General features: G+C 53.7%; 2 protein-coding genes and 1 non-coding gene across 3 annotated transcripts; 2 read left to right on the top strand and 1 right to left on the bottom strand.

The window, feature by feature from the left end:
- Positions 1-2,305: 2,305 nt before the first annotated feature.
- Positions 2,306-15,665, top strand: NCLIV_016090 (conserved hypothetical protein; the record flags this gene model as incomplete). The annotated part of the gene is made up of 13 exons (XM_003881801.1): positions 2,306-5,392; positions 5,927-6,103; positions 6,599-6,682; positions 7,837-7,954; positions 8,546-8,656; positions 8,904-9,069; positions 10,777-10,990; positions 11,473-11,566; positions 11,768-12,058; positions 12,773-12,948; positions 13,588-13,791; positions 13,938-14,627; positions 15,183-15,665. The coding sequence occupies 13 exons, from the start codon at positions 2,306-2,308 to the stop codon at positions 15,663-15,665; spliced, it is 5,895 nt and encodes a 1,964-aa protein (XP_003881850.1).
- A 1,213-nt stretch (positions 15,666-16,878) lies between these two features.
- NCLIV_t070004 lies at positions 16,879-16,955 on the top strand. The gene has a single exon. It is a non-coding gene; the product is annotated as a tRNA-Asn (tRNA).
- Positions 16,956-18,574: 1,619 nt separating this feature from the next.
- Positions 18,575-26,975, bottom strand: NCLIV_016080 (putative protein kinase (incomplete catalytic triad); the record flags this gene model as incomplete). Its single annotated transcript, XM_003881800.1, has 8 exons — positions 18,575-18,819; positions 19,213-19,545; positions 19,999-20,200; positions 20,721-22,005; positions 22,482-22,549; positions 23,322-23,471; positions 23,885-24,055; positions 24,687-26,975. 8 exons carry the CDS (start codon positions 26,973-26,975, stop codon positions 18,575-18,577), a joined length of 4,743 nt encoding a protein of 1,580 aa, XP_003881849.1.
- Between the last annotated feature and the right edge of the window lie 804 nt (positions 26,976-27,779).

Below are 27,779 nucleotides of genomic sequence, written 5' to 3'. Positions count from 1 at the left end.
GCCACCTAACGAGAAAAGCTACAAGGCGCCAAGTGTCCGAGTCCCTCCGCCCAGTAGAATTGCAGATAAACATCTACATATATATATATATATGTTTGCGTGTACGTTGGATAGGTATATTATAGATGCGTGTGCCGTATCGTTCCCAGGCAGGGGATCTAGGGAGCATTTTCCCTTTGAATGTTTTAATGATGTTGTTTCGTCAGAGTTGCCTTTTCGCTGCACGGCGCGCAGTTGCCGACATGCGAAGAATTATCCTGTCCCAAACGATACTTTGTTTTCGGGAACACCTGCCTCTGTGACACGTCACGTAATCGAGAGGATCTTTTGAGTCTCTGCAGACACGCATTCGACAAGCTGCCTACGGTGGTTTTTGATTTTTCTTCCGTGAGCATCTGCGCTCTTGAATTTACGAAGTCTCTGGACCTTGTAAGCCGGAGTTCCTCGCCGTATTACACAGTGGTCTCACGGCTCCACCTCGGGAAAAGACGTGCGTCTGGCAAGCGCCTCTCTCTGCCTATTTCCCGTCAAACTTTGGTGACTTCAAATTCAGCGCTATGACCTCAACTTCTAGGATCCAAAGTGCTCTCTTTACCTGATGTGGCATGCGCGAGTCGTCCGTTTTTTTAACAATGAAAGCCCGTTTTCCGCCTCTCCACGCTTGTCATTCCCCTGCGCACCGGCACACACAAGCCTTGTTTTGTTTGCACGTTGGGAATGCGATTTCAAAACTTCGAGACTTTCGGCAAGAACGCAACGCACAGACACGTTCCGGATCTGTCGTTGGACGGGTAATCTCGTGGACCAAACGGGGTTGTGTTTTGCCGGACCTCTCTTCCTTTTTTCGCTTCGGACCAGCCCACTGTTGACAACTTGGTCCAGTGAATCGCTCTTTTCCACTTTTGGGTTGGCACGTCTCGAGTCAGGAAAACGCCTTTTCGCGGGTTTCTCCTGGTGGAGTTTCTGCCGAGGGGCCCCTCAAAAGCGATCGAAGAGAGAGGCGGCCGACACTTTTAGTCGCGCGTCTTTTCGCTCTCCCCGAATTTTCCGAAATGGAAAACAGGCGGGAACCCGTTCGCTCGCGAGGCTCTCTCAGTCGTCACGAGTTGGTGTCGTCTGGGGAAAAGAGGTTCTTCTGTGCCGGGGTCTGTGTGCACGAATCCGAACAGGATAGCGTCGCTTCGCCGGATTCCCCAGTCACGTTTGATGCTGCTCCGGCTTCCGTGGAAACCCCGAAACCCTTCAAACGTCGGAAGAATCCTCTTTTTTCCGCCAATGGCGAAGGCGTCTAGGGCCTTGCTCGGCTAAAGGAAACGAAGGAGAGACCTGTTTAGCGAAGCCACGTTTCCCGGTTTCGAAACTGGGTGAGGACTGAAGCGAATGTGCATTGTCTCCGAAAGACCACCCGCGTTTTTCTCGACCCCACGCTCTCGCTTCTTCATAGACTCAAAGATCTGCGTGGAGAGGTGTCCTTCCTGCTCTAAAACCAAGCGGCGGCTGGAAAGCTCCACATTTTCGGAACACACAGATACACAGCTAGACAGGCGATATAGCCTCTCACTCCCCTCAGAGATCACTTGCGGCTGAGCCGCCGCCTTTGCTCTGCGTACGGTAGAGAACCGAGAAAAACGGAAACTTTCCTTGTTTGCTCTCCCCGGTGTTTTCGGACACATCTGCCGCGTGCTCTGCGTTGCTCATCAACACGGCACCAAAGAGACTGCTGTTTCTGCCCAGGCGAACACGAGTCTCGGCAAACCCGGAGAAACAACATGGCGCACAGGCGCAGTTCTCGTCGGTAGTTTTCGCTCCATGCCCACCAAAAACCTGTCTCTGTTCTGTCTGTGTGGATCAACCAGCTGCCTCGTGTCTTGAGGTCTTTCCACGCAGCGGCGTCGCATCCAGCACAGCCTTCCTGGCTGTGTTCGTTGTGCTTTGAGAAATCAACGCGATTTTCGCTCTCGCAACCCCCCGCCCCTCAACTTCTTGTCCCCATCTCTAGACCTCGGCCCTGTGCGTCTCGCCTCTTGATTTCTTGGCCGTGTCTTTACAAAACCTGTCAACTCCGTCTCCTGTCTATCTCTCCGCCTTCTCGCTCTCGTTCCACTGACCCTAGTTTCCCCCTCTCCCTGTCTTCTCTCTTCCGTTCTCCCTCGACCTGCTTCCCTTTCGTGCTGTCCTCTGCCTCGTCCCTCGAGCTCCTTCCTTCTCGCCGCTGGCCCTGCTCCTCTCCCGTTTTCCTGCGTCGCGTCTTCCTCCCTTTTCTCTCTGGGTTTTGAGGTCCCCCGTCCTCTCCCAGCGATGAACCATGGCGGAGTTGATGCTTGATTGGGTGAACAGTTTTCCTCTGTCGCGGAAGGCGACGAATTTGGAACGCGACTTCGCGAGCGGCTTTCTCTTCGGAGAGCTCTTGGCCGCGGCCAAGCAGCTGGAGACTGTCGACGGCTTTGTGGACAGTTCTTCCGCGAGTGCAGTTGTGGCCAATTTCCGGCTCTTGGAGCCGGTCTTTCGGCGCCTGGATGTCAAATGCGACTCTCTCAAGATGCAAGCAGTCATCGAGAAACAAGAAGGCGCGGCGCTGCGCCTTCTGTTCCAGCTGAAAGTCGCCCTCAGCCGCTTCTCGAGGAACTGTGGACGGTCGTCGGCGGATCTCTCGCGGATTCTCAAGACCTCCGCGAACCGACCTGCCTTCGAGACCTTCCAAGAGCGTTTTATCGAGGCAAGGCTGAAGGATATCACGAAACCGAGCAAGGAGACGTGCATGCAGTCCCGCAAGACATTCGAAGCGCCAGGCGAGTGCAGTCCAGAGACGCGACCCGCCGGCAGCAACGCCCAGGGAACCACCGCAAGCCGCAGAATCGAAAACTCCCGCGAGTGTCCTTCCCCCACGCGACAACTCGCATGCACAGACTTTCACAGAAGCCAGCACGACCCCAGAAAGGCAGACGCGAGAGACTGCCGGGAAGGCGTCTCGGAAGCGACTTCGCCAAGAGATCACAGAGGACGAACCCTGCGCAAACCTAAGAGAGAAGAGAAAGAAGGGACAGGTGCGAGGGACCCGGGAGGGGAGAGAGACGAAAGAGACAAGAGGCGAGAAGTGGAGGCGGGGCTTCTTCGGCGCCGGGTGTTTTTGGAAGCACGTGTGCGAGACGAGCGTCGAAGCAAGGCTGAAGCGAAGCTGCGCGAAACACGCGACGCAGTGAAGAAGGACATTGAAAGTTTTGAAATGAATCTCCAGCGCTTAGGTCTGAGTCATTCGGGAACCGCGGGCGCCGTCGCCTCTTCCGAGGGCCTCAGCCCGTCGGCAGTTCTCGCCTCGCTGGCGCGCCGCCTACCACCTTCGAGTGTCGGCCGAGAGGAGAATTTGAAGACGCTCGCGCGCCTGCACGCGGCGCGGAGTGCGCAGGAGACGGCGCGGAAGGAGCGGGAGAAACGGCGGCAAAAACTGCTCATCGAGCAGACGCAGGCGCATGCGGACCTCTTCGCCGAGGCCGTCGCGGAGGGCGTCTTTCGGCGGCTCCGTCGGCTGTCGCAGCGCGCCGAATCCGTCGAGGAGAGCGTCTGGAAGGTCCAGCAGCTCGACGCAGTGATGTCTCAGAACCGTGAGCTCCGTACCCAGCAGCTGGAGCGCGCAGAGCGCCGCAGCCAACAGACTCGAGAAGCCAGAGAAGACCACGTCGCCCTCGAGGCCCAAGAGCGGCTACGGCGCGACGTGGCCCTCGAGGCGCAGCAGTGTCGCGAGTGGCAGAAGCATCGGCGAGCTCGGCGCCGCGCGCGGCTGATTGAGGAGTGCAGCCACGTCCTCGATCTCCTCCTTGACCTTTCCGTCGCTGCTGCGCGCTTCCACCAAGCGCGAGACGTAGCAGCAGTCGACTCGCGTACCTGGCGTCTCTGGCTGGTCTCCTTTGTCGAGGGATGCTCCGCCTTGCCCTCGCAAGTGCCGCACACACCACCCCTCTTTCTGGCCGAGTCGACGGGGGAGAAAACCTCGCCGAAGAGCCGCTTCGCGGGCTTCGGGCCCCGTCAAATCGCCGGGAATGGAAAACATCCGGGAGAAACTTTGGGCGACGCAAACAAGACTGGAGAGGAGACTGCCAGGTCGTGTTTCCACCGTCTCGTCGCTTCGCAAGAGTTCCTCGGACTCTCGGGGCCCAGCGAGGGTCCGGCGGGCCAGGCGCGGTCTGGGCATGCCCCAGAGGAGGCCCTGGCGCCTCAGCGGAGTCTTTTTCAAGACGCCGACGACAGCCTGCGTGCGCGGTTGGACGAAGACGACTTTTACCAGTACTTGAATTACGAAGGCCAGTTCGATCCGGAGGCGAGTCGAAAGGCGGCGCCGGACGCCTTCGCATTTCTGCATGCGCATGCCTCGGGAGAGGAAGCGACGAAGCGGCTCTTCGCCTCCGAGGTGTTGCAGGAGTTGTTCAAGTTCAACGAGGCGAGCGCGCCGATCGACTGGGGCCGCCGAGACTTCGCTGCGGGACCCAACGGCGAGCCATCCCTGTGCCGCTTGGGCTCCATTGTCGGAGCACTCCTGGACTTGATGCACCCGGAAGCGCCGATGCAGACTCCCGAAGACGTGCCGAACGGTCTGAGGATTGTGATCACGGGGAAACCGTTTTCCGGAAAGAAGACCCTCGCCCGAAAGCTGAGCCAAAAGTTCCGCCTCCAGATGTTCTCCCTCGAGGACGTCCTCAAAGAAAGTTTGCAAGGCATCGAAAACCGTCTTGCGACTGAAACACAGCCCGTGGAGGCTCCGAGCCTCGCGCCTTCAACAGAGTTTGAAACTCCAAGCGCCGCAGGCCAGAAATCAACCCCATCGCAGTCTCCAACAAATCTGTCTTCGCCGTCGTCTCCACCTTCTCCTGTTTCCTCGGCTTCCTCTTCCTCTGCTTCTTCTTCCTCTTCTTCCAGCTCCTCCGCGTCTTCTCCTGGTGTGTGGCGTTCCTCTCTGAGAGAGTTGGGACTCGAGGCGTTTGAAGCGCTGAGGAATGGCGAGAAGCTGAGCAACCGTTTGGCGGTCTCGCTGCTTGTGGCCAAGATGAGGGAGACGCTTGCGGAGGTCGATCGGGATGCACTGGCGCACCTCCTCGAGCTTGGCTCTGCGAAGGCAGCCGGGGAGGTTGCCGCAAAGGAGAGAACAGGCCCAGGCCGGGCGAAGGGCCAGCAAAAGCACGGGAAAGAGAAGGTCCAGAAAGATCCAGCGGTCGACGACCCGAGTCAGAAACTGGGGTGCGTTCTCGTCGGCTTTCCGCAGACCTACGAGCAATGTGTCTACTTGGAAGAACGCCTCTCGGGTTACGTCGCCCCCGACAGGAGACTGGACAGCAGAGCTCGCCTCGAAAAGGCAAAGGCTTCTCTGGTTGTTCCCATTCCCGAGGTCCCCCACATCGAGACAGTAAGGAGGCCGTGGCAGAAAAACAGCCGTCGTGAACCCACGCCAAAGGAAAACCCTTCGATGACTTGTCCACGTCCCGGCTTTGTCCACCTCTCGGTACTCTCGAAGGGGGTGCCTTTACTTTGATCTTTCGACAGAAACAGTTCTCCGCGAACCCAAGCCCGCTTAAGTCCGGTCTCCCTTCTTTTACCACTCAAAGTTTGCTTCATTCAAATTGTGTGTGTCGTCTCACCGTGTCCCCTCCAATCTCTTTCCATCACTTCACATTTTGGTGAAGCCTCCGCCGGACTGAGCAGTCTCTTCACAAGGTGTACATACAGCCGCGGATGGGTCTAGCGTATGTCGCCCTTCGCGTTCCCTCCTCGGTCTTTGCGCGCTGCTCAGGGTGGGAGGAGCAAGAGACTGCCGAGGTGGACGTTTTCCCGTGCGTTTTGGCGGTCTTTATAGACATCGAGGAAATCGGAAAAATCAGGGAATGCTTCGCTTCACTTGGCGTGTCTGTGCATGCGTCTGTGTGCGGTGCGGCGGGTTCAGAGCCTGATTCCGGGGGGCGTGGATCTGCACATTCTCCTCGACGTGCCCACGGAGGAGGCTCTCCGGCGAGCGCGGACCACCCTGCAGAGTCAGAAAACGCGAGGTGAAAGCCGAGGAATCCTCGGAAACACCGGTTCCAAAACTCCAACGGACGACTCGGCAGCCGCGCACGCAAAAGTAACACAAGCGCACACACATGTGGAAGCGTCTCAATCTATTCCGAGATCTACTCTCCTCCTTTTAATCACAGATATACATACAATCATACACACGTATCTACAGACATATATGTTCAAGTGTATTTATACATGTATATATATATATATATATATATATATATGCGTCTGTCGAGATGCATCTGTTCTGTGTACACCCTTGCGGACTCACACATCATCTGTGCGCACGGAGACGTGTCGACGCATATGTGAAAGAATGTACGAAACCATACGGGTCTGAGATGTAGAATCTGCATGTTGCTTGCCGGTATGACTCTGTCGTTTCCGTTCTACTCTCTCTCCAGGTTGGTTTCTTCCTGTTCTTCCTGTCTTCGCCTTCCCTTTCTCTCCCTTCTGGTCTTCCCTCGCGCCGGCGCTCCGTCTCTCGCTCTCCTCATCCAAGGGAACAATCCTCAAGTGTTTCGGTCTGAATCTGAAATCGTTCCTTTGCTCGCAGATTTCCATGGCAGACGAATGCTGTCACTTCGAGATTGAGCAGAAGGTGACTCGGCTCTTCCTGGAGCGCTTTGGATCCGCCGACGTAAGTGGAAACTCTGAACGTGTGAAAGGCATGAAAACGTTTCTCTTCTCGGTCCTTCGGTCAGCAAACGTCCCGATCCAAATACGGATGTGTATACATGCACAACATATATATGCATACATAAATGTAGGTAGCATATGCATATGAATAGATACCTCTACATATACATGTGTGAACGTGGACTTAATCTATCTACCTCCTGGTGAAGCATATATATATATATATATATATATATATGATTATAGGTGAACAGAGGGAGCGAAGTACTGCCATTTTAATGGGGACTCCACTCTTCTTCATCTTTACACATTGATTTATCGCGATATTTCGGTATGACCAAGTGACCGTAGATACCTTGATGTTTGGTTTTTGTGTACATCTCGCTGCACACGCCAGGGTAGCGTTCGGTTGTCCTAGAGCCCGTTGCCCAGCAGACCTCGCGTGTGTTGTAGCCTTCCCCGGCGCCCTCCCAGATGTATCGGCTCCACGCGCGATCGGCTGCAAATCGTCTCGGCGCGAGAGTCTTTTGCTTTGCAGGGCGAGCCTTCCCTCCTCGTTCTTCCTTCCAAGTCCGAAAATGAAGTTTTCCTGGCAGCGTCGGAAAAAGTGGGAAAGCTGCGAAGCCGAGGCTGACGCGCGTTTCTCCTCCGTGCGGCGCTTTCTGAACCGCGTGGACGCCTCGCCACATGGTCCCGTTCATACAAGCAACGGCGTCTACCAATCACCATCTCAATAATTCAGTCGATATCAATCCACCTTTATATATAAATATATTTGAAGCGATTCATAAGCATGTGCATGTGGCGTGCATGCAGTTCCTCGGGATCGTATTGACGAATACAGACCTTGTTGACTGAAGCCACAAAGGAACGTGACTCGCATGCATTTCGAGACACCTATACATACATGCATATACATATAGTTATAAATGCGCATGCCGACGGATATATATGTATATAGATAGATATAAATGTGCATGCATGGGGATGCACGTAAATGAGAAGCTGCGCACGCGTCTGCATGTAGCGCCGTGGCGTGCAATTCGAGGTTGGCAGTTGATGGGGGTTTGCCCATCGCGGTCTTCAGAGCTTTGGGCGTTACATCGTCGCAAAGGGAGAGAACGAGGACTTCTCAAGAACGATTCCTTTTTCCAGGTTGAGGGCGTGCTGGCCCGCAAGCGTCGGGAGTTTGGAGTTGAGTCGGGGTCTGCTGACTATGGGAGGGCGCCGGCGCTCGCGACAGAGGAGAATGAAAAACGTCCTCTCCCAAGCGGTAAGGAGACTTGTCAGCCTTCTCTCTCTGCCTTGCGTTCCATGTCCAGCTTTTCTTGGGGCGACTCGTTGCATGCAAGTCCGATCCTGTGAGTCTCCCTCTCTCAAATGGAGGGAAACGCGACATCAATTTTAGCTGACCCGGAGGCGAGGAGATTGGAGACGGTTTTCATTTCTTCCAAAAGGAGACGCAGATAGAAGGAGGAACGCACAGAGGCATACACTGCAGCTTCTGGGAGTACAGAAACTGTTTCAGATTCGACGCAGATGCGCTACTGAAAAGTGTAAAAGGAAGTCTGTGAATCGTCGCCTTTCGTCCTCGGTGCTAGCCTCGCCCTCCTTTCTTCGTGTCAGCAGAAACTGACGCTGCGTGTCTCCCAGAAGAAGCAGGGTGGTCTCCTGTTTCCTTTGTTTCTATTTGCAAAGCACCAGCTCTTTCATCACAAAATACTCTCCCCTTCTCGATTTTTTTTCAAGAAAACATGTGCCCTCGAGGCAAGAACAGAGAGGCAACGCAGCAGCCCCGCTTCCGTTTTTTCTCCTTCAGTTCCTCTTTTTTCCCGCCCCTTTTCGTGTTTCTCTTTTTTTTTAGAGTCAGAAGAAAAGGCTCTTGAGGTCGTCGCGCGAAGTTCGACTGTTAGTCCGGATGCGAACGCGAGGAGCGGGTGCGCCTCGGCGCAGTGTCGTCAAGTCCCGCCTGAAAGTGAGACCAAACGGAGAAGAAAGCAGAGAAAAGAGTTGCGAGGAAGGCAAGAAAGCCACCACGGAAAGACGCGTCGAAAGACAGAGGCAAACGACTCCGCTAAGGAAAGACACAGGCGCGCGCCCTTCAACGACGCCTGGGATCTGGAGCCGAAAGGCGTAACAGGTAGAGAGACCAATCGACTCTTTTCTCTTTTTTTTCGTGATGGCCTTTCCTTTGCATGCATCCGTCCTGTATCCGCTGCCAGCCTTGGATGAAGGCGCGCTCTGGCGAACGCGGTTAGAGCCTCTGGAGGAGTCAGTCAAGTTGTTCCTTCTAGAGGAGTGGAAGGCCCTCGAGGAAAACTACACGTCGGTCATGGCGAAGGTGCGCCTGCAAGAGTTCGCAGGAGACGAAACACGTGAAACGCGTTGGTGCTCCTTTCACAGAAGGAAAAAGGAAAGAACGTTAACGGTTTCGGGCACGAAATTGAAGCGCATTTCCTTCCTCGACGCCAAAGACAAAGGCGTCTTCGCAGCAGTTTCGGCCTTCCAGAGATGCTTCGAAACAGAGAGACGCGTCGTACCAGATCCCAAGACAGATGATTCCCGCTACTCACGTTGCACTTGTAGCCAACCTCGTAGATTTACATTTTACACACTTATAGTACGTAGATCTCTTCTACGGTAAGAGAGAAGCGCATCCTGTGCATGACTTCGATAACGGTTGTTTTAGTAAAGAAAAATATATAGATATAGATAGATATAGATATGTAGATATGTTGATATCTCGGTAGATGTGTATGTGTAGCAGTGTGTTGTTGTGGGGCTACGGTGACGAGGAAGTATCGCGTCGTGAGAGATCTACTTCTTGAGAGGCGTGACGCATCGTCCAGAGGCAGTTTGCTGCAGAGGGCTGTTTTCTGCTTGCAGCTGTTTGCCTGGAATCGGCGCGTCCATGATGACGTCAGTCGGAGCCTCGTCGACTTACAGCTTCATTTCGTCGACTTTCTCGAGCAGAAAGACAACAAGCAGGAACGCGTCGATGCCTTCCTTCTCGAATACAACGCCTTCGTTGCTCAGGTTCCCCACAGCCTGCACCTGGAAGGAATCAAAGTCAGCCCAGAAAGAAAACGAACTCCACATACATATACGCGTATAAACATATACACATATATAAGCTGGGATATGCCTATCTTGTCACATGTCCACGAGAACGAGCTCGCATGCGTGCCAAATATATATATATATATATATGGTTATGTACGTGTAGAAAAATAGGCGTGCATTATATATGAATGCAGATGGCGATGTGTGTGAGGACGAGTTCGGATGCTTGTTCTTCTTTAGGAGGAGTTACACCAGCAAGTGGACGATCTCGCGGACGCTCTTTGGCAACAGATCGACTCTCGACGCTGCGATGCTGTAGAGGAGCACAAACAACTCTCGGAGCTCGGGTGGATCGAGGCGATCTGCCAAGTCCTCGCCGTACAGACGGAAGGCTTTGTTGACGCGGAAATCCAAAGGCAAGATCACGCAGCATCGACGCTTCGTTTCCCACGCATGCGCCAACACGCATGCACTGGCGTGCGTTTGCAGGCATGTATATATATATATATATATATATATATATATATGTGACGACCGTGGAGGGATTTCGCCTTTAACGCTTCACATTTTTTCCTCCGAAGCGGGTGAGGTGTTACAGCGTGTGTACGTGCAAATACGTGCACATCGTGCACGCCCGTAGTCGCGCGCGTTTCTCGAGTGGCTATTTGCCCACGCACCTGCGGCGTTCTACAGATGCACCAAAGACTGTGGACGGACGTGTGTTCTGAAGAGACGCCCAGACGCGCCAACAAACTGAGTCGCAATTTACGTGTCAGTGAATATATATATATATATATATATATATATATATATGTATTGAGATTCGGAAAATCATGCATGTGGATGCGTGTATGGATAGATGGATAGATCGAGAGATAGAGATCTAGATATGGTCCTGCGTGGAGATGTATATACAGAGGTAGATCGAGATAGACAGATCGAGATAGATAGGTGATAGATGTACTTCTCTAAGTGTGTGTGGATCAGATGAAGAGGGCGGTAGCGCCTCTCGGGGAGTTCCTGCTTTTTCAGGTACCTCTCACTCGAAGGCTTCGCTACAGATGCGTGCTACAACATGATGGGAGCTTGCATGCCCGAGAGGAAACAGGCGCCGGACGTCTCGCATGCTCTGCGCGAAATTTCCCTCACAGTTGCTCAACAGGTCGCGGCCTCTGTTTTCAGTCGCCAGCCTGCGGAGGGCGCTCCAGAGACTCCTGCGACGCCCTGGCAGGCGCTTCTCCTCGAGGTGAGGCAGTTGGTGTAGACGGGGGAAAACAGAGAGACGAGGACCGCGGTCTCTGATGCAAACAAGAAGTTCGCTCCGGTCCTGCCGAGCTTAATTGCCAACCCCAAGGAAGCCGAGTGCTCCTCTCTCACAGGAGTCGAAAAGGGGGGTTTCCCCAACCCAAAACAGCCATATCGAGCTGTGCACAGCATGTACGTAGATATACATATATATCTATATGATTGTGTAAACGTGCATAAATGCATGAATCTGTATGAGCCTCCGTAAGCTACGGGGCAGTGCATATATATATATATATATATATATATATATATATATATATATTGGAGTGGCTATCAGCGGTAAGAAAAGGCAAAAATGTAGAAGTGTTGTATCGTTTCACGTTTCCTCTTTGCATGTTGTGGAGGAGCAAGTTCCTGGAACGCTGAAGGGTGTACCTGGCGGCGTGTGTGCGTCGATGAATTGTTTTTGAGGGTTTCGAGGCGAAAGCGCGGGAATGTCTCGTCCCCCTTTCCGACTTCGAAGACTACGTCCCATACCTCCAAGAACCTGAGAAGAAGAAAGCGGCGAAAGCAAGTAAGCGCTTTCGCAATTTCCTCCCGTTCTGCTCTTTCTGCTCGAGGGCGTGGAACGGCATGCGTCACTCACGGCTGCGAAGGCAGCTGAAGCAGTGCATCTCTGCCTCCTCGATCTGGTCTCTCAGCGACATCTGTTTTTACCTCGATCACTTTCTCGCTTTCTCTTTCGCTTTCTCTTTCGCTTTCTTCGGTCTCGTAGAACCGGTGAAGGACGAGGTGAAGAAGCCGGTGGACAGCTTGTTTTTCGAGTTACAGCACCTGCAGCTGCAGTTGCAAGTGCAACTCCTCGCGCGCGTGCGGAAGGCCTGCGTGTGGGGCATCGCGCGACTCCACGAGACAGCTAGCGCATGCAGCGAAGTGTTTGCATGCATGGACGACTGGATCGTTGGAAAATGTCTAGCGGAGCACGCAGCCGTCAAAGAACTCACTGACCGCCTCAAAATATGCATCGAAAACGAACGACCGGTTCCACATTACTTGGAACTCGCAGGTGGAGACCGCACACCCTCTGCTCGTCTTCATGAGCCAAGCAGATGCTCTGAGAGGCATGCATCTGCCGATCTAAGCTACGAGCGCATGCACACATCGTGTGCCTTTTAGTCTGCCACATCAAGGCATACACATACATGTGACACCGTTCTTAATGTAGATCTAACACACACATATATATACATCTGTATATAAATATATATATATATACTAGTAGTGTACATGTATATATATATATATATATAGTTGCAGGATATGAAAATGTTTGACCGCATGCACTTATGGGTAGAGGTAGGAGTGCGTGTGAATCCAGTGAGGGAGATATTTGCGGAAACAGTTCCCCCTGCATGTGTCTCGGCATTTGTCTCTGTGTACGCCCTTCCCTTTCCAATATGAGCGACCGTTTTCTCTGTAACTATGTTTATGTACATATGCATGCGTAGATCCAGAAGGAAGCAGGCCCCAGTGCGCCGCACAGGTGCATGCTTGAAATCTTCCAGTTGCTCCACGTTTGCGTCTGTCAGTTTTCACTCCACACCGTGTACTAAAAGTGATGCGCAGCCCGACACGCACAGACAAACGCATCTCTAGATCCACACATATTCACATAGATAAGTACATGACTACTTCTGCTTGCGTCTATACATCATATATATATATATATATATACTCGGGAAAAAGTGAGACGGTTTTGGATGGTCACTTGTTTTTGTAGGCACTGAACTTCATCTCGATCCGAACGCCATTCTTAGCACGCCGACGCAAGTGCTGCCTCCACTCCGCATTGTGGACATTCCTGAGGATCTCTTTACCGTGAAGCAAATCAAAGATCTCATTTGGGATTTGAAACGAGTGACGACAAACGGCATCGTCTCCACCGTTGCACTTCGGGTAACTCAAGGCTCCTCCCCCAAAGCTCATCGGCAACGCTCTCTCACACTCCTACAGGCAGATAAACGCATCTATCAGTGTGCCTCATTTATTCCGCGCTAGGTCTAAACAGCTGAAAGTGCATACAATGGTCCGAGAGGGAGAAAGACAGTGGCGTGCATTGACGCTTGCGCTATAGGATTGAAAATGCGTATGTATTTCTACGATTATAGGCGAGCACGATGCGTTTGTGAACGCGTAGTGGTATGCAAGGATGTGCATGCCTGTGTTTCGACTGCCTGTTTGAAGGCATTCCACATGAGGTTGTTCGGAGACGCACGTCAAGGCGACCCACGGAAGCTGAGTGTTTTCAGCGCGGGTGTTTCCGGCTCTCAGCATCTTGCTTTTTTTTCTCAATTTTCGCAGCCTTTTGGTGCTTCGAAATCGTCCCTCTCTCAAGTGCTATCCACATACCCTTTTGGCTCTATGTTCGTACATAAACGTTTGTGTATCCAGTTGACTGCACATAGATTTAAGCGCGATTTTAAAATATTTCTGTCCCAGTTCTCTCTGTCGCCACGTGCAAGTCGAGTTCCGTGTTCATAGGAAGAGTTGAACTTTGGGGTGCATCTGCGCTTGCGTGTGTCCCTGTCGCCTCAGGAAATTCTGCTGAGGCGGCTCACGCATTCAAAGTGTTTCCGCACTCCGCATTTGCCGAAAACGTGGCTGTCGATTCCCGCTTCTCAACTGAGTCTCCTTCCGGACTACTTTGATGTCTCTTCCGGGAGTGTCGATCCCCTCGAGTTCCTTCTCTCCCTCGCTCTGGGGGCGAGGGGCTGGCCCTCTGCGCGGCAACTGCTGCAGGTACGAACAGAAAAGATGGCGAGCGGGTGAAGATAACGGGGAATACATGCGAGTTCCGCCTCTCGTTTCCCTCTCTTTTCTCGCCGGCGCGGCACCTCCTTTGGTCCTTTTTTCGCTGTCACGGGTTCTGGGCCTTCTCTCTGCAGCTTCGAAGCTCCGCAGCGCGCGTGTGCACAGCTCGAGGGAGACGGTCCTCCCCCTGGGAAGCCTCGCCTCTCGAGGTGTTTGCGTCAAAGGAAGACTTCTTTAGGCTCGATTTCTCGGACTGGATTCCGCGAGAAGACGCCTCACGCGCCGAGGCACGCGAGGACGATTGCGGCCTGTTCAAAGACGAAGTCCCCGCGGAGGGCCGAGATCTTCTGGAGGTTCTCTTTGAGATCTTTCTTGCCTTTCAAAGCAAACACAACTTGCGTGCATGCTCCGAAGAGATCGCTGTCCTTGAGGAGATGGGATACTGGAAAGAGGACGCCCACTCGGCTTCTGCGACGATGAATCCCAGCACGGTCCCGACGCACATGATCACAGGCAACGACTGTCCTGCGGCCACAACCATCAGCATCACGCCCTGCGTGAGTAAACGACAGTTCAGCACGAGTGTGTCCCCTCGTCCCGGGAAAGCGCCTTCTTTTGACTGCATCGACAGCTGCAGCGCAGGGGGAGAAGGCGAGGCCAGAAGTGGAAAGTCTTCGCGAAACGAGCAAAACACAGTCGCCGGAGCCAAAGCAGGAGCGAGGAGCGAAGATGCTTCAGACGAGGAGCGGCCGCAAACAAAATGCGCGGAATTCGCGAATCTCGAAGCCGACGACGAAGGGGGGAGACACCAAAATACGGGGAAAGTACGCGAGAAAAAAAGTGCTTTTCGGAAATCAGTTCACGAAAGAAACAACACGAAGTAACACAGCGGCCGAATCACACACGTGAGAAGAAGCGCGCAAAAACTTCAGGAAGAAGACGGCCTTTCACGAAAGACATGACGCCAGAAGATCATAGGAAACAACCTAAAAAAACCAAAGTGAAGATTGAAAAGTTATGAATGAGATATCGTAGATGACTCCTATTCACCACACGAGACTTAAACATATTTTCAGTCACACTATATACACACACAGAAACCATGCATCCATACAGGACATTGCTCTTCCTACCTATATCTACAAATATATATATATATATATATATATATATATATGTTACAAATATATATATATATATATATATATAAGTTACAAATCTATATATATATATATATGTGTGTACAACTATCTGTGTATGAGTTCATATGCACAGTACGTGTGGTTTTGGTCGTGTATATAAGTCTGCAAGTAGGATTATCGGCCATTTAGACAGCTTTTGAAAGGCGTTCTGTTTCGTGTGGCCCGTGTGCTGTTCAGATTTACGTGAGAAGATTTCTGGGGTATTTGTCTCTTGGGAAGACCCCAGCAGAAGGCATGCAGCGTTTCTTGGCTGCATGCACGGAACGCGACTCTCTCACCTCCCCTCCAGAGCTCAGCAGCGCCGACTCGCTTTCTGTACGAGACGCGTACACGGCATGTTTGTTTATGGGCGTTCGTCCAGCGCTACGCGCCCTGCCTGCGTGCACAGAATTGTCTTTCGAAGAATTTAGGACTCTCCTGCTGTCACAGGGGAAAATCGTCGTGGCTGATCGCTCCGCACTTGGGGGGGAAGAGGGCAACTGTGCAGACGGTGCCCGGGAAGAAAGAGTCGGCATTCTCGATTTCATGAGTTCTTCCGCGGCAGCGGAAACTCTGTCTCGCGTAGGGTATCTCTCGGTCAGAAGGGATGTAAAGGATTTCTTAGCCGCAGGCGCGAACGAAAGAAACAACGACGCACTAGAGGCTGATAAAGAAATCTAGCGTGTTCTGAAGCCGTTAGCATGGGACAGAACGCCCTGCGTTCCAGGGGAAGAGTAGGAGTGCGAAACAATCACTCAGTTTCCGTAAGCAGCCGCTGTCTGAGACGCGGGCTTTCCTGTTTTGGGAACCTCATCCGAAGAACAGATGTGAAAGTTATCGAAGAAACTGGAAATACCTGATTTACAGACAACTTGAACCGAATAGAGAAAAATGCATTTCACCAAGAGCCCATTGTTAGGTCGCCGAAGAGGAGCCTGTGGTTCAAAAGGTTGGAACGGAATTGATCGATAAAGAAACGAAGATGCTGACCATCAACCGAATCTTGATCGACAACGAAAGGGGGAAGTTGACATGTGTAGCACCTAAGATTCTTTGCAGAGGCCTTTTTCGGGATTGGATGGGAAAGCGTCACAGAGCGCTGGGTCAGCAGTGTTTTCATGGCCACAATTTCCTTTCTGACGAGAAGGAAAGCGACACTTCAGATTGGCAGAGGGTTCGTTTTCTGTTGACAAAACGTAGTCAAACCGCGAACGCTTCCCGTAGTTAGGACAGCAGTTGACCGTCCAGTCCTGTGTTGTCAGACCCGAGGAACAGTTGGACGAGAGGCGTGCTGTTACTAAAACGGGATAAGGAGGCGTTTTCTCGTTAAAGGCAGTTTGGTGATTTCCCACTTCTCTCCGTTATAGTCTCGAACAAACCGATCCGCTGCTTCCTTGGCCAGGAGGCCACCTTGCAAAGGCGCAGCTTCAGTTGGTAGCAGACACACCGCTGGACGCTTTTGTTCTGGGCAATTCGTCGCACAAAAAAGCGGCCTCTGGTTTCCTTGGAGAGCTACAAAATCGTCCGAAGCGCAACTTTTTTTCGCTGTCCCGGGTCAAGAGAGGAGACCGTGTGCATCCTCCCGTGTGGTGAATGTGTTTCTGGTGCCTCGTACCAAACAGGGAGACTTGCGCTTTCTTTTGAAAAAACGATTTCCGATCTGTTTGTTTCAGCCTGGAACCGCCCGGCAACGGTTTACACACAAACACCTGAGCTTGGGGCCGAAACGTCCCGCTCAACTCTCCGTGGCATCCCGAGGGGGATGAGTGACATCACCTGTCGAATTGAAGAAGGCTCTTCGATTATTGCTTTTTCCGAGTATTCTGCGATCTGCGATCGCATTTGCTTTTCACACCGGTAAAATTTTGGTGCAGATTCCGCGCAGTCGCCCACAGGTTCCGTAGCTCAGCCGGTTAGAGCGTGTGGCTGTTAACCACAAGGTCGCTGGTTCGATCCCAGCCGGTACCGCAAACTTTTTCGTGTTCTCTCTCGCGTAACTCTGGCGCTTTTGACAAGCTTCGTTGCAGAAAGAAGTGCGTCCGTTTTTCTAGATATCTGCCTTTCCTCGAAAGGTGCGGATTCCCCACTTCTCGACTGACCTTCCTCCCCGATTTCTCTTGGCCTCGGGAGTCCCCAAACTCCCCCGTTATGCAACTACCTTCCTGTCCGTGACGCGAGTCTCCCGCGAAACGCCGACCTCACTCCTCAATCCTGAAGAATACACGCGCTTATAGATCGTCCACTCCCCCTCTCCCGATCTGGAAATCCAACAACCGCCGGGCGGCGCGGCGTATCTGACAGAATTCCCAACTCTGGCGATTCTGAATGTCCCTCTGACATGAAAAAGAGAAATGCCTAGATAGTCCTCGACTTGTGTCTCTGATTTCCGCAGTGTACGCAGCGTGACATCGGTAGTCACTTGTCGAGATTCTTAGCATTTCCCTGTCCCAGTATCTGTGGATTCTTGGTCCTCTTCAGACCTGCCTATCCCTGGCCACGCATCTCTGTATATATCCACTGATCGACGAATCTATCCCTCTCTCAGTCTCGCCCATCCCTGCCTGTGCACACCGGATGTCTCTCTAGCCCGCGTGTCTTGGCCGAGCCTCGTTTTGCGGGCGTTTTTAGGGCCTCTGTGTGTCGCTGTCAGTTCACCTCTCCCCTCTCCTTTGCTGGACGAAGAAATGCGTAGCCGCCTACCTCTCTGTGCGTCCAAGTCGATCTCATTGATCTAACAGCGTTTTTCCAAATCCTACACAGCTGAACTCGTCTGTGTATCTCCGAGAGTTCTCTCTCGCACCCGGTCTGCGCATCCCGACGTTGACAACATAGCTCTATTTGTGCAAGTCCCTCGAACAGAAATGCACGATCACCAAACGCGTCAAGAAAAAAAATTTGGAAAACGCACCCTTGCTTTTTCTGTCGTGTCCCCCGGTCTCTGCGTATGCGTCTGAGAGCGGGGGCCGGGAAAACAAACGCACGTTCAAACCTACCCTCAGGACACGTCTCCGAGCAACGGGACGGCGAGCAAACCAAAAATCGAAAGAGAGCCGAAGCGCTCCTTTGGTGGGACTTGCAAGGTAAAGAGGAGGAACCAGGATTCCAGCGCACGCAAATATCCCCTTTTTTCTGAACAGCCAACGGCGGAAGATGACCTTCACCATCCCGACTTCTTCGGTTCCCTTTCTAGCGCCTCTGGATCGTTTCACGTCTCTCTCGCGACAAACTTCTTCGCGTTTCTTCCTCTTGAAATTCATCCCGGGCCAAAACAAAACTGTCTCGGCTGCCTACGCGCGAAGATCGCGCCTCGTTTTCAAGAATGCTTCGCCGTTCTTTTTTGTGTTCCCCTGGTCTTCACATCAGACACTCTGGAGGCGTTTCGGGAGAAGGCGACACAGAAGAGATTCCACGTTCTTCCGTAGAAAGATACGCTACCACCTCTGCGCACGCACAGAGTCGCCCGCTCGTGCGCGTCACTTTCACAATTATTCACATATACACATATATCGGTACCGATGTAAATGAAGCCGTCGCGCCCCAAGGTCGGTTTTCTTCCACTTTGCTCGTTTCCCGTCGTTCTCTCAAAACGCTTACGCATCTTCTCCGACCGCGCCTTCCTCCGCCAATGCCTTTCCAGATTTCCTGCGGTACACAACATCCCACGAACAGGGATCTACGAAGGACAAGTCGACGGCAGGAGACCCGCCTTCGCCGCCCGAATGCACAGTCTCGCCCGCGCTCTCCGTCGAACTTGGGCAAGAAGTGCTGGTGCTTCGCATAAACAGACGTGCCAGGTGAGACAAACTCTCGCCGAACACAAAGAGAGAAAAGAAGCCTGAACAGAAACCAGGGAACCACAGAAACCGTACGCAGCTACAGCGCGCGTCTCCGCAGCAAAATGGGAACAGAGAACGAACGAGGCGCTACCGCGCTGGCGGCTTCCGGACGCAGGCGATGGCTAGGGAGAACAAGCAACTCCGAGTCCGCGCGACGCAGGGAACGGAGAGAAAACGAACGAAAACCGAATCAGGTGGAGAAAGGAGACGAAAAGTCGAGGCCACACGGGGAGAGCGGATACGAGACCCACGCCTCTGCCATGGAAGGTTACTTAGCGAGGCAGAACGTCCAGAAAAGGAGAACAACCGAAGGAAACGAGAGTGCGCGACACACCCAAGGAAGCAGAAAGTTTTCAAAAAAGCGGAAACCAGCACGCGTTCATCACTCTTACTCGATTTTCGGCTCTCCCGCCCGCTGACGCTCGTCTCATCTGAAGTTCGAAGCAACCTTGTTTCGGAGTCGCTCGCGTCTTGCGTCTTTCCCGTGAGTTGCCTGATTTTCTTCCCGTTCTCGCCGTCCGCTTTCGGCTGGCCCCCGTGCGCTTTGCCTCCGATTTTCTTCCTCCTCTCGTGCTCCGGCTCCTCCAACGCACTCGAGAGAGCCTTCCGGGCGTGTGCGCTCTCAGCGGTCGACGAGCCGGAGAGTGGCACGGAGCAGACGCGGTACCCACGGCGGAAATAGCGCTGGCGAAGCAGAAACGCTGTCGACGGCCGCTCACTCGGATCTACAGACGCGACATAAAGAGACAGAAGAAACGGCACGAAAAGATGAGAGAGTGTGCGAGAGGCAAACAGCGTTTCAATGGGAGAAGACACGACCCTTCAAACGAAATCACAGCCGGCGAACGACGCGCCAAAACGACGCTGTCTCTTGCGCTTTCTCACGTGCATGTCCCTCATTTTTTAGCGCGTTCGCGTTTTCTCTTTTCCTCGTCGCTATACCCCCTCTCTCTGTGTGCATCGCAATTCCGCCTTGTCCTTTTTCTCTTCTTCCGCCAATGCCCCAAATCCGTGGCGCTCTGACGCTCGACCCTGTACTGTCCATCCTGTCCCCTCCTCTGCGTCGTCCCTGCGCGATTCTTCTCGTTCTCCTCTCCGTTCTTCTCTCCCTTGCTCGGGTGCTGGCCCCGTTTTTCTCTCCTTGGTTCCGTGCGTCCCGTTTCTCTTCGGTTCCCCACCAGGTTGGAGAAGCATTTTCAGGAGGTTCCTCGTCCCGTTTCCTATGACGTGGTGCGGAACGTGGTTGTCGATGAATTCGTGGAGAAAGTGCCGCGCGTTCTCCGCGTCGAGGACCAGGAGGGCGAGCGGCGACTCGAGCTCCCACATGAAGATTCCCGAGCAAAGCTCCAGCAGCACGCATCCCAGGGACCATAAATCGGCCTAAAAACGAACACCAAAGGGAAACCGACCCCGCATAAACACCCCGCCGCTACGCAGGCAGATACCCTTCCCGGCACAGCCCCCTCGCCCCGTGAACACTGGCAGCCGAGACACAGACGACCTCGATCGTCGCCACAAACTAGGTCAAGCGAGCACACACGGGAGAACAAAGAGTACCCAAAAACAAAGCACACACAGAAACCCCAACTCAAAAAAAAACGGGTGAAGTTATGAAGACGCAAGTCGGCGAGGTCAAATTGCGCAAACTCTCATACAGGCAGACATATACTCCCGTATATACACAGATGTACGATCATACGCCCGTACATAATCGAATCCAAACACGTATCCTGAATGTAATTCCTTCCGTTCGTGCGGATACTTATATATATATATATATATATATATATGTAAATGTGTGCGCGTCACAGTCACGAGATCTTTGTGCACATGTATGGTGGACACATGTTCACACAACCCTATACACATATATATGCGTATATCGGTTTGGTGTTCTTACGGATTTTCCATATTTTTGATCGAGCAGGATTTCAGGCGCCATGTAGCAGTCAGTCCCCGCCTGGGACATGGCGGTCGCGGAGCAGCCGCAGGTGTCTCTTTGTCTTCTGAAAGAGGGATCGAGGCAGAAGGCGAGTCGCCCTTTTCTCGCGGGCTCTTCGCCTGCGTCGCGTTCGGTCTCGCTGAAGAACCGCGAAAGAGGCGTCGGGCCCCGACGGACTGAATCCGTCGCGGGCACCGAGACGGGGAAAACCTGGGGAGTTCGCGCCTGGGAAGTCCGCGAGGACTGCAGAAAACGCCGGAACGACGGCGCTAGCCGCCGTGTCAGAGTCTCCGAAAACGACGCGTGGTCAGTGTCAAAAAGAACGTCGCAGAGGCGGTCCACAGCGCGACTCAGGAAACCCGCCCACGCCCGAACGAGCCTCTGCAGCCAATGTTTGAGCTGTACATACACCCCGCCGAGCACGCCGCGGGTCTTCACGGCTTCGCGGAGAGTGATGCGGAAATCGTTTAGGCCTCGACTCGACGCACTGCCCGCTCTCTCCACTTTTTCAACTCCGGAAGCTGCGGGGCCAGGCACGGACTGCCGACCTGGCGCCTTCGTCGCCTCCGCAGCCTCCGCAACGCGCGCCTCTCCGCGTCTCCAAGGCGCAACGTCGCCCGAACGCGAGCGACGCCTGCGCCTCTCTTCTGCCTGCTCTTCTGTCGTCTCGCCTGGTTCTCCTCGCCATCGCAAACCGTTTTGTTCTCTCTCTCGCCGTCTCCGTCCCTCTCCTTGCCGCCAAGGCTCCACCGCTCCTAGGGCCTGCTCGCCTCTTTCTTCTTCGCCGTTTGCCGTCGCGGGTCCGTCGACAGGAACGGGGAAAGCCGACGCCTGCGTCAGGCTGCGAGTCCTCCTTCTCCCGTGACGCTCGCCACGTTCGCGTTTCTTCCTGCCGTTCAGGGAGGGCGAGGGGAGCGTCTCCTCGTCTGCGTCGACTGAAGCCGCTCGGCAGCTCGTATCGCGTTCGCTCTTCAGCCCTGGTCCGTCTCCCCGCTCCACACTCCCGCGCATGTCGCGAGGCGAGACCGAAGACCCACAGCGGTCGCGTGAAGAGACACCTCGCCTCAGGTTGGCCCGCGACAGGTCTGCGAGGGAGAGCGGAGAAAACGGGCACGCGTGCGGTTTCGGCAGTCCCGCACGCCCCAGCACAGGCCGGGGCGGAGCCGTCGCGCGGCTCAGCCCAAAATCGCCCAGACGAACCGATCCGTCCCTCGACAGAAACACGTTCTGGGACTTGATGTCCCTGAGAAAAAGCGCGGGAGAGCAGGAGAAGGAACCAGGTAATGAGGAGACGGAAAGCACCTAGTGCGCGCTTTGCCAGATTGGAATGGAGCGCGCGAGCGCGCGCGGCAGAGACGGAGGGCGGGGGGGGAAACGAGATGTGCAAAACGAGAAAACACACATTTCTTTGAGCACACACGTCCTCGCGGCGAGCCAAGCTAAGAAACACCCAGCAACGGACCAAACCTACATTTCCAAGAAAACTTCTCGGCAAGAGTTGATCCAGGCGCGTCTGTCTGTGTGTGTCTGTACGTCTCTCTATCTGCCTGCCGCTCTGTGGTTTTTGAGAAGCGCGAAGAGCCTCGCCACACGCCACACGGAGGCAAACGCCCCGATATGTGAAGAGGCGACACATTGGACAAAAAACTTTGAAACGCACTGGCGTTGACTCGAGAGGCTGCACAAACTTCGCGAGGCCGGCATCTCTCCAGTGTGTACCTGTGAATCACGTTCCGCTCGTGAAGGTAGTGGACAGCCTGAACAAGCTGGAAGAACCAGTGACGAATCTGCAAAACATCCCAACAGCGACGGCAAAAACACACGGCGCATGCACCCCACGTTGTCGAACAGGTTCATACCTTTCTGCACTCGCAAATGTACACACTTGTACCCTCCGTTTCTCCGACCACGTAGCTATGCATATATGTAAATACATGAATATATGTGTCGATAGATACAGTGTACTCGAACTGCACTCTTGGGCGCAACCAGCCGGCTACACATGTCAGGGACCATAGCCGTCTCGCTCCTGATGAAATTATGCGTTTCATCTCAGAAGACCAAACACAGGTAACGGCATCTCGTACGCTTCCAGCTTTCTCCCTTCTTTCTTGCCCCTGCCGTTATCTTTCTTCTCACATACACCTATATGCAAATACATATATTCATAAGTATAGATAGATATACATATACATATATACACACATAGATAGACATAGATAGATATATAGGTTTGATGCGGGGAGCGTGCACGAGCATCTGCAGACAACCTACAAGTATTTCTCTAGTTCGACACAAATGTCCACATGCAGATGTATCCTCTACAGACCTGCAAAGCCGTATGTATGTATATATATATATATATATAGATACATGAATATATACATATGTATATGCGTATATGTATGTAGATGAATGTGGCATGTACAAATGCGTATGTATCTATGTGTCACGGGCGTCTTGTTTCTTTTTGCCGCGTTTAGACGCGTATGAATCCCTGTCACCTCCACTGCGACTGCCTGGCCGCGTTTCCCGTGTTTCCCCAACTTGGCGTCTCACTCTCTTTTCCGTCAAGCTGCGGTAGGAGCGATCGATGACTTGCTTTACGTCGCCGTTTGGACAAAATTCCATGACAATCATGAAGAAGATCTTCGCCTCCACAGAACCGAAGGCCTGTTCTCTGTGGATGAAGTCGGTCTCGTACCCGACCTGAAAAGGGGAAGACGCACGCGGAAGACTGGACGTTCACGCGCAGGCAAGAGGAGCCGCAGAGAGACAAGCAAACCTCGCGGGAATGTGCGGATCGAAGACGCGCGTGTGGAAAACGGCAGGCTGTGTGGAGCTGCAGACTGGACGTTAATTACGATCCTTCATGGGAGCGCAGTTCCCTAGGTAAAGAAAGCCAGAGGAAAGAGACGCCGAAAGGACGAATCACAACTCGCAAAAACCCACTCGATCGCTAGATTTGAATCGCTCGTTTGGAGGGGCGTCGAGTGGCGAGGAGAGGACACACCAAGAACAGAGCCACATGACGGCAAGGACTGCCTTCTGCGTGTGTCACCCAAAGGAAGAGAAAAAGGAAGCGTAGAACGACGGGACATGCCGCAAAGGAAATGCCCTACAATGTATTTGTGCGTGAGATTCGCCAGCCTGCGCGCTTCCTGCTGGTACGAATCCGCTTCGGTGATGTCTTCGACTTGAATCTTCTTCAAAACGGCCAACGAACTCTCGCCTCTGAACGCGCCGCCCTGCCGACGCACAACCCAGACTGTGCCGTATCCCCCACTCCCCAGCTGAACAGAAAACACACACATCCAGACACGCACAAGCGTAAATATACAAATCGCATGCCAATATATACAAACACACCTACATATAAACATATACATTTGTAGGTCCTTGAACAAATGGCTGTGTCCCCATGTGCCTCATACTTCTGCGTGTATATACATCTAGAAATATATGCGCAGTACAAACGTGGAGGTGTCGCTGAACCTCACTGCATGTCGGAATGCACAATTGAGTTTGCAGGCGCATGCGCCTCCAGATAAAAAGCAACATACACGCAAGTAGAAGAAGAGAGATGTCGTCGCGCAGTTCTTCGGCGAGTCACCGGAGTCCCCTGCCCCACGCCTTCACACGCCCCACGAGCCAACGAATTGGAGAAGCGTGTTGGAAATGCATGCCACAAATACAGAGATGCACGAAGACATACAGACACACGCGTGCACTGGTGTTCTCGACGAGTGATTTTTCTTTGCCATATATATATATATATATGCCATCTATATATATATATATATATGCGGCATGTTCTTCGCGTGTGTGTAATGGATCTGCGTGTGTGTGCGTGCACGCAGCTCCTCGCATTTCTGTGTCTGGGCCTGAAGGTCAGCGCGTTAGTTGCTTTCTGGCGGGGATTACCTTGTATTGAAGGACGTATTCCCCCTTGCACGCCTTGCATTTGCAGCAGCGGGATAAGCCGACGGAGAGTTGGATGAGGTAGACGCATCCGAGGCCGCAGAGAATGAAAAGGACGGCGAGCGCGATGAGATTGTCGCTCGTGAGTGGCAGCTGTAGCGACTGAACAGACGCATTCGGGCGTCCACGCGGGCCTTCAAGTGTCTCGCTGTCTCTGAACGTCTTCCGTCTTGCCCGTCGTTCAGATTCTCCGGCGCACTTTGCCTCGCTCGCGAGGCCTCGCTCCGTCTCTCCGCCACAGGAGAGAGAGTAGGGAGAAGACACGCACGTGGAAGGACCGCTCCAGTGGGACCAGAGCTGGTGGAGAGAAGCGAAGAAGGGCTGCGAGACAGTGACATTCTCCACAATCACGCTCGGGGCAGGGACGGGAGGCGCGTGAACTTCGGACGCCTCGGCGAGAAGGAACGGCGGACACCTGAGAGCTGTCGCCTGACTCTCTCTGCTGCCTAAAAACCCCAACGGCGGAGAGGCGAGCGAAAGGGACAGGAGAACCACGTCCAGAGCCGCAAAGCCCATACAGAGAAAGGGAGGCTTGGAAGCTTTTCCCGAAGAGACGAGCCACGCACCGCCTCGCCACAAGACGAAAGGAGACAAGGCCAGCGCAGACAAGACGGCGGCCCACGAGAAAAACGGAGCCGGCGCAGAAGACGCCGGAGACAAAGGGGAAGGACCTGGCAAAGAGCCAATGCCGTCTACGGCAGATGTGCACATCTCGAACGCGGTGGGAAATCCCCTGCTGCTTTGCACCGCGAGACCACGCACGTTGTCGTCTTTGAGAAACAAGACAGACGCCTCCTCGCTCCTGTCGACCGCCAAAGGAGGCGCATTACACAACCAGAAAGAAGACTCTTTCAAAACAGTCGCCTCGGTGCGCTGTACCTGCACTGCGCCCCCTCTCCGCGTATCTTTGTCACGTGGAGGAACCGATCGAGAGGCGGAGAGGACCCGACCTGCATTTCTCTCGCCTTCGGCCTTCGCGTCGTCCTTTTCATCTCCACCGAGGCGCGATCGCCACCTCGACGCTTGCTCAGCCGAGCCTGCAGCGCACACTTGCCGCTCTTCCCATTCTCCGGTTAGGACAGCTTTCGTTGACAGAGCTTGAAGAATGTGCGAATCCCTCTTTTCCTTCACATTTGCCAATCGGCTGGACCGGTCCCTATTTTCACATATATCGGGGCCTATCTGGTCAGCACTCACCACGCATGTTTCGCACCGACACCCTTCAACGAAGGACACCTGCCTGGGTTCATCGAGCATGATTGCACCCCATAGAGTCGGAGCGGGGTGCGTGTCGTGGCAGCTGAGCTTTTCCCTCTCGTTGCAAGTCTCGGTCGGTTTTCCAGCCGCAGAGCATTTCTCGTCTCTCAACAAGGCGGGAACAAACGGCGCATGCACGTGTTCCGTTCGACTGGAAGATGCCGAAAAGCTTTTCTTCGCTGGTTCGGCTCGATACAAGGAAAAAGGCACTCCACTGTTTTTGGGTCCCTCCTTCTGCCAGGATTTCCTAAGCGTCTTTCCTTCTCCCCAGTACCTTTCGAGCCTGCCGGTCCTCCTCTGACGAGATGTGTGGAGATGCCGCCGAGCGTCGCGGCCTCCAGAACGTCGACGAGACCGCCCACAGAGGCCGACCGAAGCGGCGATGGAAACGTTTAGGAGAGAGGTACTGAGGAAGGGAGGACGGGAGTGGCGGAGCCCTTCCCGCCGTCGTTTCTGCCGAGGTTGAAGGGAAGAAAAGCAAGGAATCGCCCCGCGTTTTTTTCGTGTGCGACGAAGCGACCGACCCGGACTTGGGAAAGTCCCAGCTCCGGCGCGCAGTGGAGGGGTGACAGGCCAACGACACGGGAGGTCCTGTTTGCAAGAATACGCCGGCCATTCAAAGTCACCGAGAGGCAGATTACAACTGACAGGACGGGCACTACTTTCTCTGGAGCTTTCGGGCTCGAACGCCGCTGTCTGTAACGCGCGCCTCTGCTTCAGCCGCGATCGCCTTCCGTGGTTTGAGCGACGAGACAAATCTCGCTCATCCCCTCGAGGATACCGTCGTCCATGGCGCGAAAAGAACGAGTGAAATGGAGAGGACGAGGCATCATCTCGAGAAAGGGAGTCACGAGTCTGGGGAGGGGCCGCCAGGCGGGGTGAGGGAGGCGGAGACGCCAACGTGTCTGGGACCGCGAGACAGATGGACGGTAGGTGATGAAGGACGAGAGTGAGACACAGTGCTGGATGGTGCATTTTGAAGACCAACGAAAGAGAACAGGCGATGCACGAAACACACGGGTATCTCTTTTATCTACGCTGCCGGTGGAAGGTGTGGCTGTCCGGCGAGGTGGGTCGTCTCAATCGGCAAACAACACAGCCTTTTCGACACGACTTCTGGGGGGGACACGACTCTTCCAAACAGCGCTTCACTCAACAAGTTGTCGGAAAGAGCTTGTCCGCTGTAAAACCGCTGTGGTCTCTCTTCGGTGAAGCGGCTGTCGCTCCGCGAGTGCAGCATGCCGGCATAAAAAACTGGCAGCTGCGTCAGCGGAGGCTGCCCCCGAACGCAGGCCGGCAACTTGAGGCGACCAAATACTCTGTCACCTTGCTGAATGAAAAGTCTTCCAGCATCGTATTTAAGAGAATGCATCAAAAAGAACTCAATAGCAGCAGAGTGCCTCGGGCAACCTACCCGTGCGAACCACGACCATGCCGGCATGTGACCACGCGCTCACGCGGCATGCTCGGGCGCCTCCGCTGTGCATTTCCCCTGGGAAAAACTTGCCAGTGAGACAAGCCAGTGAAGCTAACTCCGCTGAAACTGTTGGGGAAAACTGTGCTGTCGACAGTAATCTCGTTTTACTTTGCACCTTCCTCGGCCATTGAGGGGAGTCAAAAGCGGGTGATGGCGTTGCCGTGAGCAGGTCGCGGTGTGACTTCGAGCCTGGTGATTGTGGTAGAGAGAAGACCACAGATAGGCAGGTATATCGGTTGCTCGGAACGATCACGAATGCCGGCAGTTCGTACATACACAGCACATGAGAGAGCAAGAGAACG

The sequence above is a fragment of the Neospora caninum genome, chromosome VI, assembly GCF_000208865.1.
Source record: "Neospora caninum Liverpool complete genome, chromosome VI".
Taxonomy (NCBI): Eukaryota; Apicomplexa; class Conoidasida; order Eucoccidiorida; family Sarcocystidae; genus Neospora; species Neospora caninum.
This window is presented reverse-complemented; position numbering and strand designations above follow the sequence as displayed.